Here is a 16969-nt window from a genome sequence, read left to right on the forward strand (position 1 = left end):
ACTCCGGCGTCAGCACCTGTTCCCAGACCCCAATTCTCCTCCCTCCGTGGGGCTAGCAGGGGCATCGCTTGATTTACGGGGGCAGGGCCTCGGCACGGCGTCAGAGACACGGCCTTGGGTCCCACGCACGCGCAGTTGGGCCGGCGCCAACTAGCACATACGCGGTGGCCGTCCTCCCCCAGGCCGACACGCACAAACATGGCGCATGGATCCAGGCTTGCTGGCGGAAGAAAAGGAGGCCCACCGACAGAGAGCCCGCTGGTCGGTGGGTCCCGATCGTGTACCAGGCCGCTCCGGAGGGCCTCCCCGGGGTTGGAACCCCCTCCCCCCGACAGGCCGCTCCCGGCCCTTAAAGCCCAGGTCCCGCCGGCCCGAGAGCAGGTTAGAACGGCACCGGCGGGACTGTCATCGGGCCGGAGAATTGCCGTTTGCGGTGATTCTCTGAGCGGCCCGGTACAATTCGCGCGGTGCTGGTTTTGGGGGGTGGGAGAATCGAGTGCGGGGGTCAGGGCGGCGTGGCTCAATTCACGCGGCGCCACAGCAATTCTCCCATCCGGCAGGGGGGGGAATCCCGCACCATGTTCTTGCTGTGGAGGGAGTGCAGCGAAGATTTACCAGGCTGATGCTTGGAAAGCGGGACTGTCATATGAAGAGAGACCAAATCGGTTAGGATTATATTCATTGGAGTTTAGAAGAATGAGAAAGGATCTGATAGAAACTTACAAAATTTTAACAGGATTAGGCAGGATAGATTCAGAAAGAATGTTCCCGATGGTGGGGGAGTCCAGAACTAGGGGGTCATAGTTTGAGGATAAGGGGTCAACCTTTTAGGACTGAGGTGACGAGAAATTTCTTCACCCAGAGAATGGTGAATCTGTGGAATTCACTAACACAAAAATTAGTTGAGGCCAAAACGTTGTATAATTTCAAGAAGGAATTAGATAAAGGTCTTGGAGCTAAACGGATCAAGGGATATGGGGGAAGGCAAGATCAGCCATAAATGGCGGAGTAGGTTGAGGGGCCGAATGGCCTCCTCCTGCTTCTATAGAAAACATTGAACATAGAAAAATACAGCACAGAACAGGCCCTTCGGCCCACGATGTTGTGCCGAACTTTTGTCTTGGATTAAGAACAAACGAATCTACACCCCATCATTCTACCGTAATCCATGTACCTATTCAATAGCCGCTTGAAGATCCCTCATGTTTCCGACTCAACTACTTCCACAGGCAGTGCATTCCATGCCCCCACTACTCCCTGGAGAAAGAACCTACCTCTGACATCCCCCCTATATCTTCCACCATTCACCTTAAATTTATGTCCCCTTGTAATGGTTTGTTCCACCCGGTGAAAAAGTCTCTGACTGTCCACTCTATCTATTCCCCTGATCATCTTATAAACCTCAATCAAGTCGCCTCTCATCCTTCTCCGTTCTAATGAGAAAAGGCCTAGCACCCTCAACCGTTCCTTGTAAGACCTATTCTCCATTCCAGGCAACATCCTGGTAAATCTCCTTTGCACCTTTTCCAAAGCTTCCACATCCTAAAATGAGGCGACCAGAACTGAACACAGTACTCCAAATGTGGCCTGACCAAGGTTTTGTACAGCTGCATCATCACCTCATGGCTCTTAAATTCAATCCCTCTGCTAATGAACGCGAGCACACCATAGGCCTTCTTCACAGCTCTATCCACTTGAGTGGCAACTTTCAAAGATCTATGAACATAGACCTGAAGATCTCTCTGCTCCTCCACATTGCCAAGAACCGTTAACCCTGTATTCCGCATTCATATTTGTCCTTCCAAAATGGACAACCTCACACTTTTCAGGGTTAAACTCCATCTGCCACTTCTCAGCCCAGTTCTGCATCCTATCTATGTCTCTTTGCAGCTGACAACAGCCCTCCTCACTATCCACAACTCCACCAATCTTTGTACCGTCTGCAAATTTACTGACCCACCTTTCAATTCCCTCATCCAAGTCATGAATGAAAATCACAAACAGCAGAGGACCCAGAACTGATCCCTGCAGTACGCTACTTGTAACTGGGCTCCAGGCTGAATATTTGCCATCCACCACCACTCCCTGACTTCTATCGGTTAGCCAGTTCGTTATCCAACTGGCCAAATTTCCCACTATCCCATGCCTCCTTACTTTCTGCATAAGCCTACCATGGGGAACCTTATCGAATGCCTTACTAAAATCCATGTACACTATATCCACTGCTTTACCTTCATCCACATGCTTGGTCACTTCCTCAAAGAATTCAATAAGAGTTGTGAGGCAAGAATTAACCCTCACAAATCCATGCTGACTATCCCTAATCAAGCACTGTCTTTCTAGATGCTCAGAAATCCTATCCCTCAGTACCCTTTTCATTACTTTGCCTACCACCGAAGTAAGACTAACTGGCCTGTAATTCCCAGGCTTATCCCTATTCCCTTTTTTGAACAGGGGCACGACATTCGCCACTCTCCAATCCATTGGTACCACCCCTGTTGACAGTGAGGACAAAAAGATCATTGCCAACGGCTCTGCAATTTCATCTCTTGCTTCCTATAGAATCCTAGGATATATCCCGTCAGGCCCGGGGGACTTGTCTATCCACAGGTTTTTCAAAATGTCCAACACATCTTCCTTCCTAACAAGTATCTCCTCGAGCTTACCAGTCTGTTTCACACTGTCCTCTCCAACAATATGGCCCCTCTCATTCGTAAATACTGAAGAAAAGTACTCGTTCAAGACCACTCCTATCTCTTCAGACTCAATACACAATCTCCCGCTACTGTCCTTGATCGGACCCACCTTTGCTCTAGTCATTCTCATATTTCTCACATGTGTGTAAAAGGCCTTGGGGTTTTCCTTGATTCTACCCGCCAAAGATTTTTCATGCCCTCTCTTAGCTCTCCTAATCCCTTTCTTCAGTTCCCTCCTGGCTATCTTGTACCCCTCCAGCGCCCTTCTGAACCTTGTTTCCTCAGCCTTGCATAAGTATCCTTCTTCCTCTTAACAAGGCATTCAACCTCTCTTGTCAACCATAGTTCCCTCACTCGACCATCTCTTCCCTGCCTGACAGAGACGTACATATCAAGGACACGTAGTATCTGTTCCTTGAACAAGTTCCACATTTAAATTGTGTCCTTTCCTGATAGCCTATGTTCCCAGCTTATGCACTTCAGTTCTTGTCTGACAGCATCGTATTTACCCTTTCCCCCAATTGTAAACCTTGCCCTGTTGCACGCACCTATCCCTCTTCATTACGAAAGTGAAAGTCACAGAATTGTGGTCACTATCTCCAAAACGCTCCCTCACTAACAAATCTATCACTTGTCCTGGTTCATTACCAAGTACCAAATCCAATATGGCCTCCCCTCTGGTCGGACAATCTACATACTGTGTTAGAAAAGCTTCCTGGACACACTGCACAAACACCACCCCATCCAAACTATTTGATCTAAAGAGTTTCCACTCAATATTTGGGAAGTTGAAGTCAACCATGACTACTACCCTGTGACTTCTGCACCTTTCCAAAATCTGTTTCCCAATCTGTTCCTCCACATCTCTGCTGCTATTGGGGGCCTATAGAAAACCTCCAACAAGGTGACTGCTCCTTTCCTATTTCTGACTTCAACTCATACTACCTCAGTTGGCAAATCCTCCTCGAACTGCCTTTCTGCAGCTGTTATACTATCTCTAATTCACAATGCAAACCCCCCACCTCATTTACCACCCTCCTTGATCTTATTGAAACATCTATAACCAGTAACCTCCAACAACCATTTCTGCCCCTCTTCTATCCAAGTTTCCGTGATGGCCACCACATCGTAGTCCCAAGTACTGATCCATGCCTTAAGTTCACCCACCTTATTCCTGATGCTTCTTGCGGTGAAGTATACACACTTCAACCCATCTCCGTGCCTGCAAGTATTCTCCTTTGTCAGTGTTACCTTCCCCACTGCCTCACCACACGCTTTGACATCCTGAACATCGGCTACCTTAGTTGCTGGACTACAAGTCCGGTTCCCATTCCCCTGCCAAATAAGTTTAAACCCTCCCGAAGACTACTAGAAAACCTCCCTCCCAGGATATTGGTGCCCCTCTGGTTCGGATGCAACCCGTCCTGCTTGTACAGGTCCCAACTTCCCCAGAACGCGCTCCAATTATCCAAATACCTGAAGCCCTCCCTTCTACGCCATTCCTGCAGCCACGTGTTTCATAGAATTTACAGTGCAGAAGGAAGCCATTTGGCCCATCGAGTCTGCACCGGCTCTTGGAGAGAGCACCCTACCCAAGGTCAACACCTCCACTCTATCCCCATAACCCAGTAACCCCACCCAACACTAAGGGCAATTTATCATGGTCAATCCACCTAACCTGCACATCTTTGGACTGTGGGAGGAAACCGGAGCACCCGGAGGAAACCCACGCAGACACGGGGAGGATGTGCAGTCTCCACACAGACAGTGACCCAAGCCGGAATCGAACCTCGGACCCTGGAGCTGTGAAGCAATTATGCTATCCACAATGCTATCGTCCTGCCCTCTGGTTGAGTTACTGGTTGAGTGTTCAACTGCACTCTCTCCCTAATCCTAGCCTCGCTATCACGTGGCACCAGCAACAAACCAGAGATGACAACTCTGTCTGTCCTGGCTTTTAACTTCCAGCCTAACTCCCTAAACTCGTTTATTACATCCACACCGCTTTCCCTACCTACGTCGTTGGTACCAATGTGCACCACGACTTCTGACTGCTCACCCTCCGCCTTAAGGATCCTGAAGACATGATCCGAGACATCCCTGGCCCTGGCACCTGGGAGGGAACATACCTTCCGGGAGTCTCGCTCGCGACCACAGAATCTCCTATCTATTCCCCTAACCATTGAGTCTCCTGTCAATATTGCTTTTCTATTCTCTCTCCCCCCCCCCCCCCCCCCCCCCCTCCAACTTCCCTTCTGAGCCCCAGAGCTAGACTCAGTGCTAGAGACCTGGCCGCTAGGGCCTTCCCCCGGTAGGTCATCCCCCCCCCAACAGCATCCAAAACGATGTGCTTGTTTTGAAGGGGAACGTCCACGAGGGATTCCTGCTCTGTCTGCCCGTTTGTTTTCTTTCCCCTGACTGTAACCCAGCTACTCTTATCCTGTACCTTGGTTGTGGCTACCTCCCTGCCTATAACTCTTCTGTATTATCCCCTCTGCCTCCCAGATGATCCAAAGTTGCTCCAGCTCCAGTTCCCTAATACGGTCTCTGAGGAGCTGGAGTTGGGTGCACTTCCCGCAGGTATAGTCAGCGGGGACACCGGTGGTATCCCTCACCACCCACATCCTACAGGAGGAGCATGCAACTGTCCTAGCCTCCATCCCCTCTTACCTTACAGAACAAAGCTGCACTGTGGACCAACTGGAACTCCGCCCTCCGACTCTGCTCCCTGTCAGCTGCACTCTCTGTAAACTCCCGGCTCCCTTCACGCTCTGAGGAAATGTAGGCAATGAAATGAAAGGAGTACCTCGAGCCTGCTCCGCCATTCAAACACTCATGGCTGATCTCCTCTTGGCCTAAAACTCCACTTTCCTGCTTATTCTCCATAATCATTCTATGATTCACAAAAGGATCTCCTCTATCAACCATAACGCCCACTTAATCTGTTTGCCTTCTTTTGGAATTTTTGCCTCCATATGCACAACATGATGTTGCATCTAACTTATTGTTGCACACGAAGAAATATCTACATCTCTATTCTTTCATCCAAGAAAATATGGTGTAAATCTAACACCTCAGCATAGATCCTCGGGAACACCATTTGTCACATTGCCAATCACAGTCTGCACCCTTTATTCCGACAATCTGTCTCCTGCCTCGTAACAATTTCCAATCCACGTCACACAGGACTATCCTCTTTTAAACTAAAATCTGTGTCTCTCGGCATCATTTTCTGCGACCCTAGAATGGTCCTGTAGTTATGCTGTGATTGCCCCAGTCTGTTCCTGGGATTCCCCCACCCCTCCCAGTATAGTCCTGTAAGTATCTTAAAGCCATTAGAACTAAGAGCAGGTGTAGGCAATTCAGCCCCTCGAGCCTGCTCCGCCATTCAATCACTCATGGCTGATCTCCTCTTGGCCTAAAACTCCACTTTCCTGTTTATGCTCCATAACCCTTCAATCCAGTACTAATTAAAAATCTGCCTATCTCCTCCTGAAATTTACTCAATGTCCCAACATCCACTGCACTCTGGGGGAGTGAATTTCCCTGGGAAGGTGAACTTCCCTTTGAGAGAAGTAATTTCTCCTCATTTGTTTTAAATCTGCTACCCCTTATCCTAAAACTATGACCTCTCATTCTAGATTGCCTCACAAGAGGAAGCATCAACTCGACATCTTGTTTGTCAACACCTAATCCTCCAGGTGCTCTGGTTTCCTCCCCCAAGTCCCAAAAGACGTGCGTGTTAGGTGAATTGGACATTCTGAATTCTTCCTCCAATGTACCTGAACAGGCGCCGTAGTGTGGTGACTAGGGGATTTTCACAGTAACTTCATTGCAGTGTTAATGTAAGCCTACTTGTGACACTAATAAAGATTATTACTATCTTACATACCTCAATTAGATCTCCTCTCATTCTTCACAACAGCTAGTTTGTGATGCAGAACAACGCCACTAGCGCGGGTTCAATTCCCATACCGGCTGAGAATTCTGAATTCTCTCTCAATGTACCGGAGCAGGTGCCGGAGTGTGGTGACTAGGAGATTTTCACAGTAACTTCATTGCAGTGTTAATGTAAGCTGACTTATGACAATAAAGGTTATTAATTAACCTCGAGAGCATATAGGCCTAAACTCCTCAATCTCTCCTTAAAACAAACCCTTCATCTCTGGAAGCAATCGAGTGAACCTCCTCTGAACTGCCTCTAATGCAACTACATCTCCTCAAATAAGGGGACCAAAACCATACACAGTAGTCCAGGTGTGGTCTCACCAATGCCTTATACAGTTGCAGCAACACTTCCCTATTTTTGTATTTTATCCCTTTAGCTATCACTAAGACTGTGATCAGCAACAATAATGCCTCATTAATTTTTCCCACACTGCCCCAATTCCTCCAACAGATGAAATCAAGACTTATCAAGTGGAGGGTGATGATGCGGAGATGACACTGATGGTACCTCACCTCAGTGAAAATACTCCATATAAGTTCAAGGTTCAAGCAAAGACGACACAAGGTTATGGTCCAGAGCGAGAAGGGATCATCACCATTGAATCACAGGATGGAGCTGGAAGGCAGCACAGTAAGTAAAGGATTAGCCGGTAATGACAAACATATCCTCCCCGTGTGTGCGTGGGTTTCCTCCGGGTGCTGCGGTTTCCTCCCACAGTCCAAAGATGTGCAGGTTAGGTGGATTGGCCATGTTAAATTGCCCTTCGTGTCCAAAATTGCCCTTAGTGTTGGGTGGGGTTACTGGGTTATGGGGATAGGGTGGAGGTGTTGACCATGGGGAGGGTGCTCTTTCCAAGAGCCGGTGCAGACTCGTTGGGCCGAATGGCCTCCTTCTACACTGTAAATTCTATGCTCACACACAACTATCTCTCCAAATAGGTCTACTCATTACTGCCTTAAAGAGCAAGGCCCTTGGGCAGCCAATCAGTTTGATTTGTGATCAATTTATCGATCTATCCATCTATCTATCTACCTTCCCTCCTAATTTTGAAGTAAGCCTTTACTTTAAGCTGTGGCTGCATTCCTGAAAATCGGAACTTTAAGTGAAATGACTTTATGTGAATTGTGGGTTCCTGTAGAAATCAATAGAGGAGGTCTTATGGTGCAGAGGGAAGCATCCCTGCCTCTGATCCAGAAGTTCCAGATACGAGTCCCACCCCAGAGCTTAATGGCCAAGGGAATTGCCAATTTTTAAAAATCCTGTCTCGAAGAATTCTCTCCAGTAATTTCCCTACCATTGACGAAAGGCTCACCGGCCTGTAGTTCCCTGGATTATCTTTGCTACCCTTCTTAAACAAATAAACAACATTGGCTATTCTCCAGTCCTCCTGGACTTCACCTGAAGACAGTGAGGACCCAAAGATTGCTGTCAAGGCCTCAGCAATTTCCTCTCTAGCCTCCTTCAGTATTCTGGGGTAGATCCCATCAGGCCCTGGGGACTTATCTACCTTAATGTTTTTCAAGACGCCCAACACTTCGTCTTTTTGGATCTCAATGTGACCCAGGCTATCTACACACCCTTCTCCAGACGTAACATCCACCAATTTCTTCTCTTTGGTGAATATTGATGCAAAGTATTCATTTAGTACCTCGCCCATTTCCTCTGGCTCCACACATAGATTCCCTTGCCTATCCTTAAGTGGGCCAACCCTTTCCCTGGCTACCCTCTTGCTTTCTATGTACGTGTAAAAAGCCTTGGGATTATCCTTAACCCTATTTGCCAATGACTTTTCGTGACCCCCTTTTAGCCCTCCTGACTCCTTGCTTAAGTTCCTTCCTACTTTCCTTATATTCCACACAGGCTTAGTTTGTTCCCAGCCTTCTAGCCCTGATGTGGGCTACAATATCTCTCGTTATCCAAGGTTCACAAAATTTGCCGTATTTATCCTTCTGCACAGGAACATGCCGGTTCTTAATTCCTTTGAACTGACATTTGAAAGCCTCCCACATGTCAGATGTTGATTTCCCCTCAAACATCCGCTCCCAAGCTAGGTTCTTCAGTTCCTGCCTAATATTGTTATAATTAGCCTTCCTCCAATTTAGCACATTCACCCCAGGGCCACTCTCATCCTTGTCCACCGGCACTTTAAAACTTACTGAATTGTGGTCACTGTTCCCGAAATGCTCCCCTACTGAAACTTCTACCACCTGGCCGGGCTCATTCCCCAACCAGGTCCAGTACAGCCCCTTCACTAATTGGACTATCTACATATTGTTTTAAGAAGCCCTCCTGGATGCTCCTTACAAACTCTGCCACGTCCAAGCCCCAGCACTAAGTCAGTCCCAGTCAATATTGGGGAAGTTAAGGTCTCCCATCACAACAACCCTGTTGCTTTTACTCCTTTTGAAAATCTGTCTGCCTATCTGCTCTTCTATCTCCCGCTGGCTGTTGGGTGGCCTATAGTAAACCCCCAACATTGTGACTGCACCCTTCTTATTCCTGATCTCTACCCATATAGCCTCACTGCCCTCTGAGGTGTCCTCCCGTAGTACAACTGTGATATTCTCCCTAACCAGTAGCGCAACTCCGCCCCCCTTTTACATCCCCCTCTATCCCGCCTGAAACATCTAAATCCTGGAACGTTTAGCTACCAATCCTGTCCTTCCCTCAACTAGGTCTCTGTAATGGCAACAACATCATAGTTCTAAGTACTAATCCAAGCTCTAAGTTCATCTGCCTTACCTGTTATACTTCTTGCATTAAAACATATGCACTTCAGGCCACCAGTACCACTGTTTTCAGCAACATCTCCCTGTCTGCTCTGCCTCAGAGCCATACTGGCCCTATTCCCTAGTTTTCCCTCAATTTTTCACTATTGCTCCGGTGCCCACCCCCTGCCACACTAGTTTAAACCCTCCCGTGTGACATTAAGAAACATTGAGGCCAGGATATTTATGCCTCTCCAGTTTAGATGCAACCCATCCTTCTTATACAGGTCACACCTGCCCCGGAAGAGCTCCACAAGGTCCAGATAACAGAAACACTCCCTCCTACAGTAGCTGTTTAGCCATGTGTTTAGTTGCTCTATCTTCCTATTTATAGCCTCACTGGCACGTAGCACAGGGAATAATCCCGAGATTACAATCCTAGAGGTCCTGTCTTTTAACTTTCTGCCTAGCTCCCTGAACTCCTGCTGCAGGACCTCATACCCCTTCCTGCCTATGTCGTTAGTACCAATATGTACAATGACCTCTGGCTGTTTGCCCTCCCCCTTCAGGATTCCCGCTACCCATTCAGAGACATCCTGGCCCCTGGAACCAGGGAGGCAACATACCATCCTGGTGTCTCTTTCACATCCACGGAAGCGCCTTTCTGTGCCCCTGACTATAGAGTCCCCTATGACTATTGCTCTTCTGCTCTTTGACCCTCCCTGCTGAACATCAGAGCCAGCCGTGGTGCCACTGCTCTGGCTGCTGCTGTTTTCCCCGGATAGGCTATTCCCCCAACAGTATCCCGTATCCCCCCCAACAGTCCCTGACTATGCATTCCCCTGTTTCTGTCTGTAGGGGACCTACATTTCTCTTTACCAATCACTTTCTCTTCTTATATCTATAGAAAGTCAGTCCTTGTGTTCCCTGGGGCAGCACGGTAGCACTAGTGGCTAGCATTGTGGCTTCACAGCGCCAGGGTCCCAGGTTCAATTCTCCGCTGGGTCACTGTCTGTGCGGAGTCTGCACGTTCTCCCTGTGTCTGCATGAGTTTCTTCCGGGTGCTCCGGTTTCCTCCGAAGGTCCAAAGATGTGCAGGTTAGGTGGATAGCCCTTAGTAACCAAAAAGGTTAGGAGGGTTATTGGGTTACGGGGATAGGGTGGAAGTGAGGGCTAAGTGGGTGGGTGCAGATTCGATGGGCCAAATGGCCTCCTTCTGCACTGTATGTTCTATGTTCCATTTGTACTGTACATTCCCCATCTTAATCAATCCCTTCGTCCTTCTTTGCTGAATTCTAAACTGCTCCCAATCCTCAGACCTATTATTTTTCATTGCCAATCTGTATGCTTCTTCCTTGTATCGGATACTATTTCCAATTTTCTTTGTAAGCCATGGATTGGCCCTCTTACCCTCTTTGCTTTTGTGCCAGACAAGAATGGACAGTTGCTGTAGTTCCCCCATGCGTTCCTTGAATTTTTGCCATTGCCTATCCACTGTCATCCCTTTAAGTAATTCTCCCCAATCTATCAAGGCCAACTCACACCTCATATCCTCAAAGTTCCCTTTATTAAGATTCAGCACCCTAGTCTCTGAATCAACTGCTTCACTCTCCATCTTGATAAAAAATCCCAGCATGTTATGGTCACTCATCCCCAAGGGGTCTCACACAGCCAGATTGGCAACGACTCCCTTCTCATTACACAGTACCCAGTCTAAGATGGCCTGCTCTCTGGTTGGTTCCTCCACTTATTGGTCAAGAAAACCATCCCGTATACACTCCAGGAATTCCTCCTCTACGGCATTGTGGCTAATTTGATTTGCCCAATCTGTATGAAGATTAAAATCACCCATGATCATTGATATTCCCTTGTTACATGCATCTCTAATTTCTTGTTTAATGCCATTCCCAACCTCACCACTGTAGTTAGGGGGTCAATATATGACACCCACTCATGTGTTTTGTCCCTTAGTATTTCTCAACTCTACCCACACAGATTACACATTTTCAGAGCTAATATCCTTTCTCCCTACTGTGTTAATTTCCTCTTGAACCAGCAGTGCCACGCCACCACCTTTTATGCCTGTCCTTCCGAAATACTGAAAACCCTGGGAAATTCAGTTCCCATCCTGTTCACCATGCAGCCATGTCTCCGGGTGTCAATTACAAGGGGTCACGATTTCAAGGTGAGAGGGGGAAAGTTTAAGGGAGATGTGCGTGGAAAGTTTTTTACGTAGAGGGTGGTGGGTGCCAGGAACGCTTTGCCAGCGGAGGCGGTAGAGGCGGGCACGATAGCATCATTTAAGATGCATCTAGACAGATATATGAACGGGCGGGGAACAGAGGGAAGTAGACCTTGGAAAGTAGGAGACAGGTTTAGATATAGGATCTGGATCGGCGCAGGCTGGGAGGGCCAAAGGGCCTGTTCCTGTGCTGTAATTTTCTTTGTTCTTTGTAATCCCAATTATATCATACCCATTTAGGCATTAAGGCACAAAGCCAGGTTTGTCTTTTTCACAATGTTTGTCTTGCTCCCAATATTTTTCTCTACTTTCCTGTTTGAATTTTGTCCTTGGTTTTTCCACCTATCACTTTTCTTCTTCACTTTTCTACCTTTTGCTTTTGTCCTTGCTCCCTCTTTCTCTGACTCCTTGTATAGCTTCCCATCCCCCTGGCATATTAGTTTAAACCCTCCCCAACCGCTCTAGCAAATAGTCCCCCCAGGACATCAGTTCCAGTCCTGCCCAGGTATAACCCATCCAATTTGTACAGGTCCCACCTCCCCCAGAACCGGTCCCAATGCCCCAGGAATCTGAAATCCTCCCCTTGACACCATCTCTTCAGCCACGTATTTTTTCATAGAATTTACAGTGCAGAAGGAGGCCATTCAATCCTTCGCGTCTGCACCGGCTCTTCGAAAGAGCATCCTACCCAACCCCACACGTCCACCCTATCCCCATAACCCAGTAACCCCACCCAACACTAAAGGCAATTTTGGACACTAAGGGAATTTTAGCATGGCCAATCCACCTAACCTGCACATCTTTGGACTGTGGGAGCACCCGGAGGAAACCCACGCAAACACAGGGAGAACGTGCAGACTCTGCACAGACAGTGACCCAAGCCGGGAATTGAACCTGGGACTCTGGAGCTGTGAAGCAATTATGCTAACCACTGTGCTACCGTGCCGCCCTATTCATCCGCTATATCCTGTCATTTCTCCTCTGACTGGCACGTGGCACTGATAGTAATCCTGAGATCACTACCTTTGAGGTCTGATTTCTTAACTTCCTTCCTGGCTCCCTGTATTCTGCTTTTAGGACCTCATCTCTTTTTTTACCCTTGTCGTTTGTACCGATGTGTTCCACGACCACTGGCTGTTTACCCTCCCCCTCCAGAATGTCCTGCACCCGTTCCGAGACATCCTTGACCCTTGCACCAGGGAGGCAACACACCATCCTGGAGTCTCATTTGCGGCCACAGAAACGCCTGTCTATTCCCCTTATAATTGAAACCCCTATAACATTTGCACTGTCACACTTATCACCCCTCCCCTCTGCAGCACAATGAACCATGGTGCCACGAGTTTGGTTGTTGCTGTTTTCCACTGAAAGACCATTCCCCTCAACAGTATCCAAAATGGTATATCTGTTCTGCAAGGGAATGGCCACAGGAGTTTTCTGCACTGCTTCTCTTGCTCTGTCTGGTGGTCACCCATTCCCTTCCTGCCTGCGGAGTCTGAGCCTGCGGTGTGACCACCTCTCTGTACGTGCTATCCACGATGCTCTCCGACCCGCGGATGCTCCATAGTTTCTCCAGCCGCCGCTCCAGCTCTGAAACTCGAGCTTCCAGGAGTTGTAACTGGAGACACTTCCTGCACACATGCTGACCCTGCGGACAGGAACTGTCCCCAGCCAGCCACATGGAGCAAGAGGAACAGACTACGCCTTGGAGCTGTGCTGCCATGATTTATTTCTTTAAATTAAACTTTTGAAATTAGACTTTAGAAAGATGTTTTTGTGTCAGATTATATCCAATCTCCCGTATACTGTTTAATCAAACATGGGGAGAACATGCAAACTCTGGTGCTGTGATGCAGCAATGCTAACCACTGTACCACCGTGCCACCCCAAACTGAAGGATATGTTGAATGCATTTATGCAACTTGATCTATCCATATAATAGTTAATGGTCAATCGATGCTGGCCTAGCCAGCAAAACCCACATATCGTGAATGAATTCAGAATAAGTTCTAAGGGCAGCATGGTAGCATTGTGGATAGCACAATTGCTTCACAGCTCCAGGGTCCCAGGCTCGATTCCGGCTTGGGTCACTGTCTGTGTGGAGTCTGCACATCCTCCCCGTGTGTGCGTGGGTTTCCTCCGGGTACTCCGGTTTCCTCCCACAGTCCAAAGATGTGCAGGTTGGGTGGATTGGCCATGATAAATTGCCCTTAGTGTCCAAAATTCTATGATTAACCTAGGATAAAAGTTCGGCACATCGTGGGCCGAAGGGCCTGTTCTGTGCTGCATTTCTCTATCTATCTAAGTTGTTTGTGCAAGGGCTAAGAAGGATATAATTGATTTCCAGTGCCTTCCCTCGTGTTGTAATAGCTATATTCTCATCTTTGTTCCCTAGCAAACCTCTCCGAGTACAGTAGGCAGATGACAATGAAGCAAGAGAACTATATGCTACCTGGAAATATGAACACACAGACCAGCTTGCTGGATTCCTCCATCGACCCCCAATTCTCAGGTACGTCTGACCACATTTGCTGTAATCACCCAAATGTTATCAAAACAAAATTCTCTGCTGGCAAGTGAATAAAAGCGCCTGATCTGCAATAGTACACAGTCTGTTATTACACTCAGCCTGGTGCTGAGCCCGGAGTGGTGCTGAGCCAGGAGTGGAACCGAACTGGGAGTGATATTGATCTCGGAGGGGTATCCTGCTGTCAGTGGTATCGAACCTGGTCTGGTACTCTGCCAGGTATCGAACCGGTAGTGGTACCCCACCAGACGTGGTACTGAGCCGAGTGGTACCAAACCTGGACTGATACTCTGCTGGGCACGGAGCTGGAAACGGTACTGAGCCAAGTGCAGTTCCCTTTTCCCCTGCCCTACCATTGAACTGATATTGAATATCTGGATCTTCAACTCTTCTCTAAAACTCTATTTAACTGGGTTTGGTTCCAGAGGGAATGACTGTCATGACACAACGAATGGAAGGGGGAACGTCAATCACTCAACAGATCACTCGAACAATGATGACAAGTGGAACAATCACCAAACAGATGGAGAGGAAGTTCTATGAGGCCTGATCCATGGAATAGCTCCCGTCAAGTTCTGCTCTCTGCACTGACTGCTGTGCTTCAACAATGAGTGATCTTTAAAGCAGCCCTAATCTCTGTCAGCCTCTCAGCTTGTATAAAGGGAGTCGTTAAGATGGACAGTTACAGTGACGACTTGCTCCTGTTTGTACATTGGTTTGCCACCGCTTGGCATTGTTTCAATATTGCTGTAATGTTTCCTGGTGTGTTGACAATAAGCTTCAAACAACAGAGTCTCTTCATCTACCTTATCTTGAAATATGTCCAAATTTTATGCTGTTTAAACTTTACTTCTTTGTCAAATAATTTGACTTGCCCTGAACCCAGTTCTCCTGCGGACTAGGCAATGACACGGGAGATTCTTGTATTCTTTCTCCACTTTCTATAGTTACTCAGTGCAGGGGGCTTGTCATCACAAACCAAAACCTCCCTTGGCCATTACACCACTTGTTTCACACTTTGGGTCACAGGTATCCAACACCAAACATTCATTGTACTTACCTTTCCATCCGGGTATAAGCAATTAATCCTTATAGAATGTACAGAAAACGTTCAATGTAAATTTGACTAAAGTTGTGATGAGTAAATCTGCTCTATGGGTATGAGTAATTCTGCTCTATGGGTGTGAGAGCAATCCACTAGGGTCTACATGTATTGGAGAAACACTGATCCAAAGGGTGTGAATTCCTGCATTCTCTGTGTGTAACTCGATATCCTCTGGTTATGGGGGACAACACTTTTTTACTAGCCCAATGTTTCACCTGCCGTTTCCATTTCAATTACTTAACTATTGTCAAACACTGTTGACTCATCCCACTTCTCATGCTGAATTCCTGCTGGTGTAGAAGGTCCCCATAACTCTCAGAACATTTATCACAGGTGAATTCTGGATCTGTCCCACTTGGTAGCAAGCTCCAGTAACTCCCAGTTACCGCAAAGACACTTGTCCTGTGCATCAGGATTCACAGACAGTGAGTGAAGGTTAAAGGAATGTACAGAATGTAGGAATTTACTGAACATGTATTGCAGCTGTGGAGATTGAGCTTCTTGACGAAGAAAGCCTCCTCCAGTTTTGGTAACTCACCTAGTCACTCAGATGCTGAACTGTGAGTTGTGCTTCTTGTATCTTTCAGATTGGATAGAAATATACCAAATCTATGCACTGCCTCGAAACCATTTTGCAATTTTTAAAACCATGCGGCCAAAATATCATAGCAGCTCTTATTTTTTTTATTTTCGATACTAAACATGTATTTATATTTTAATTTTTTGGGGTTATATTTTGAGTTTTCCTACAGTACTGTGTACACTATCCAAATGGCATACATATCCGTTCAACTGTTCCACATTGCAGCTGGTGGAGATCTATCTCATTTAGTTAAGATTGTGCTGTACCCAGCCTAACAGATCCAGGTTTAATTTGCCAGTCTAATCTCAGCTGAGGTAGCCCTACTGATGGTGGGAGCTACGTTCTATATTGGGGATAAGATGGGATCAGCCAGTGATTCTGCTTCTGATTGATATCCTGTATGTATTGTGGATACCAGGAAAGAGCTAAAGACCCTTGGTCACTTGGGTCAAGGCACCTTTGGGTACTGGCCCTGAGTAGAACTTCAGCCATTGTCAGAAGAGGGCTGACACAAAATTCAATGAAAATTGAAACACAGGAGTGTCTGGGGTGAAGATGGTCTTAGATTGCTCTTCATGCGGCTTGGCCAGTGTACTCCATCCCTGTAAACACTTTCATAGATTTATCTTTCATAGAATTTACAGTGCAGAAGGAGGCCATTTGGCCCATCGAGTCTGCACCGGCTCTTGGAAAGAGCACCGTACCCAAGGTAAACACCTCCACCCTATCCCCATAACCCAGTAACCCCACCCAACACTAAGGGCAATTTTGGACACTAAGGGCATTTTATAATGGCCAATCCACCTAACCTGCACATCTTTGGACTTTGGGAGGAAACCGGCGCACCCGGAAGAAACCCACGCACACACGGGGAGGATGTGCAGATTCCGCACAGACAGTGACCCAAGCCGGAATCGAACCTGGGACCCCGGAGCTGTGAAGCAATTGTGCTAACCACAATGCTACCGTGCTGCCCACTTGCCATGGATTTTTGTATATGTAATGAAATTCTTCTTCTGTACTTAATAATATAACTTTCTCAAATAGGTTGGTCTCAATTCTTTTATTTTCCGTAATGTATTTCTCCATGCTGACCTTCAGCTTTCTCATGCATTACAGGGTTTATTGTTTTACAAAACGTAAACAGAAGCTGCTGCCC

General features: G+C 47.3%; 1 protein-coding gene across 3 annotated transcripts in view; it reads left to right on the forward strand.

Annotated features, from left to right (window-relative positions):
- The window catches only part of itgb4 (integrin, beta 4), a 311978-nt gene extending 295970 nt beyond the window's left edge, over nt 1–16008 (forward strand). For 2 of the 3 annotated variants that reach the window (XM_038777235.1, XM_038777236.1), the window contains 3 exons: nt 7096–7275; nt 13991–14107; nt 14548–14745. In XM_038777235.1, coding sequence (XP_038633163.1) covers nt 7096–7275; nt 13991–14107; nt 14548–14672 — 422 coding nt within the window. In that variant the 3' untranslated portion in view covers nt 14673–14745. Of the gene's footprint in view, nt 1–7095; nt 7276–13990; nt 14108–14547 lie in introns of all 3 variants that reach the window. The other variant, XM_038777234.1, reaches the window with a different exon arrangement.
- Nucleotides 16009–16969: the final 961 nt, after the last annotated feature.

Source organism: Scyliorhinus canicula, chromosome 18 (assembly GCF_902713615.1).
Source record: "Scyliorhinus canicula chromosome 18, sScyCan1.1, whole genome shotgun sequence".
NCBI classification, from domain to species: Eukaryota; Metazoa; Chordata; class Chondrichthyes; order Carcharhiniformes; family Scyliorhinidae; genus Scyliorhinus; species Scyliorhinus canicula.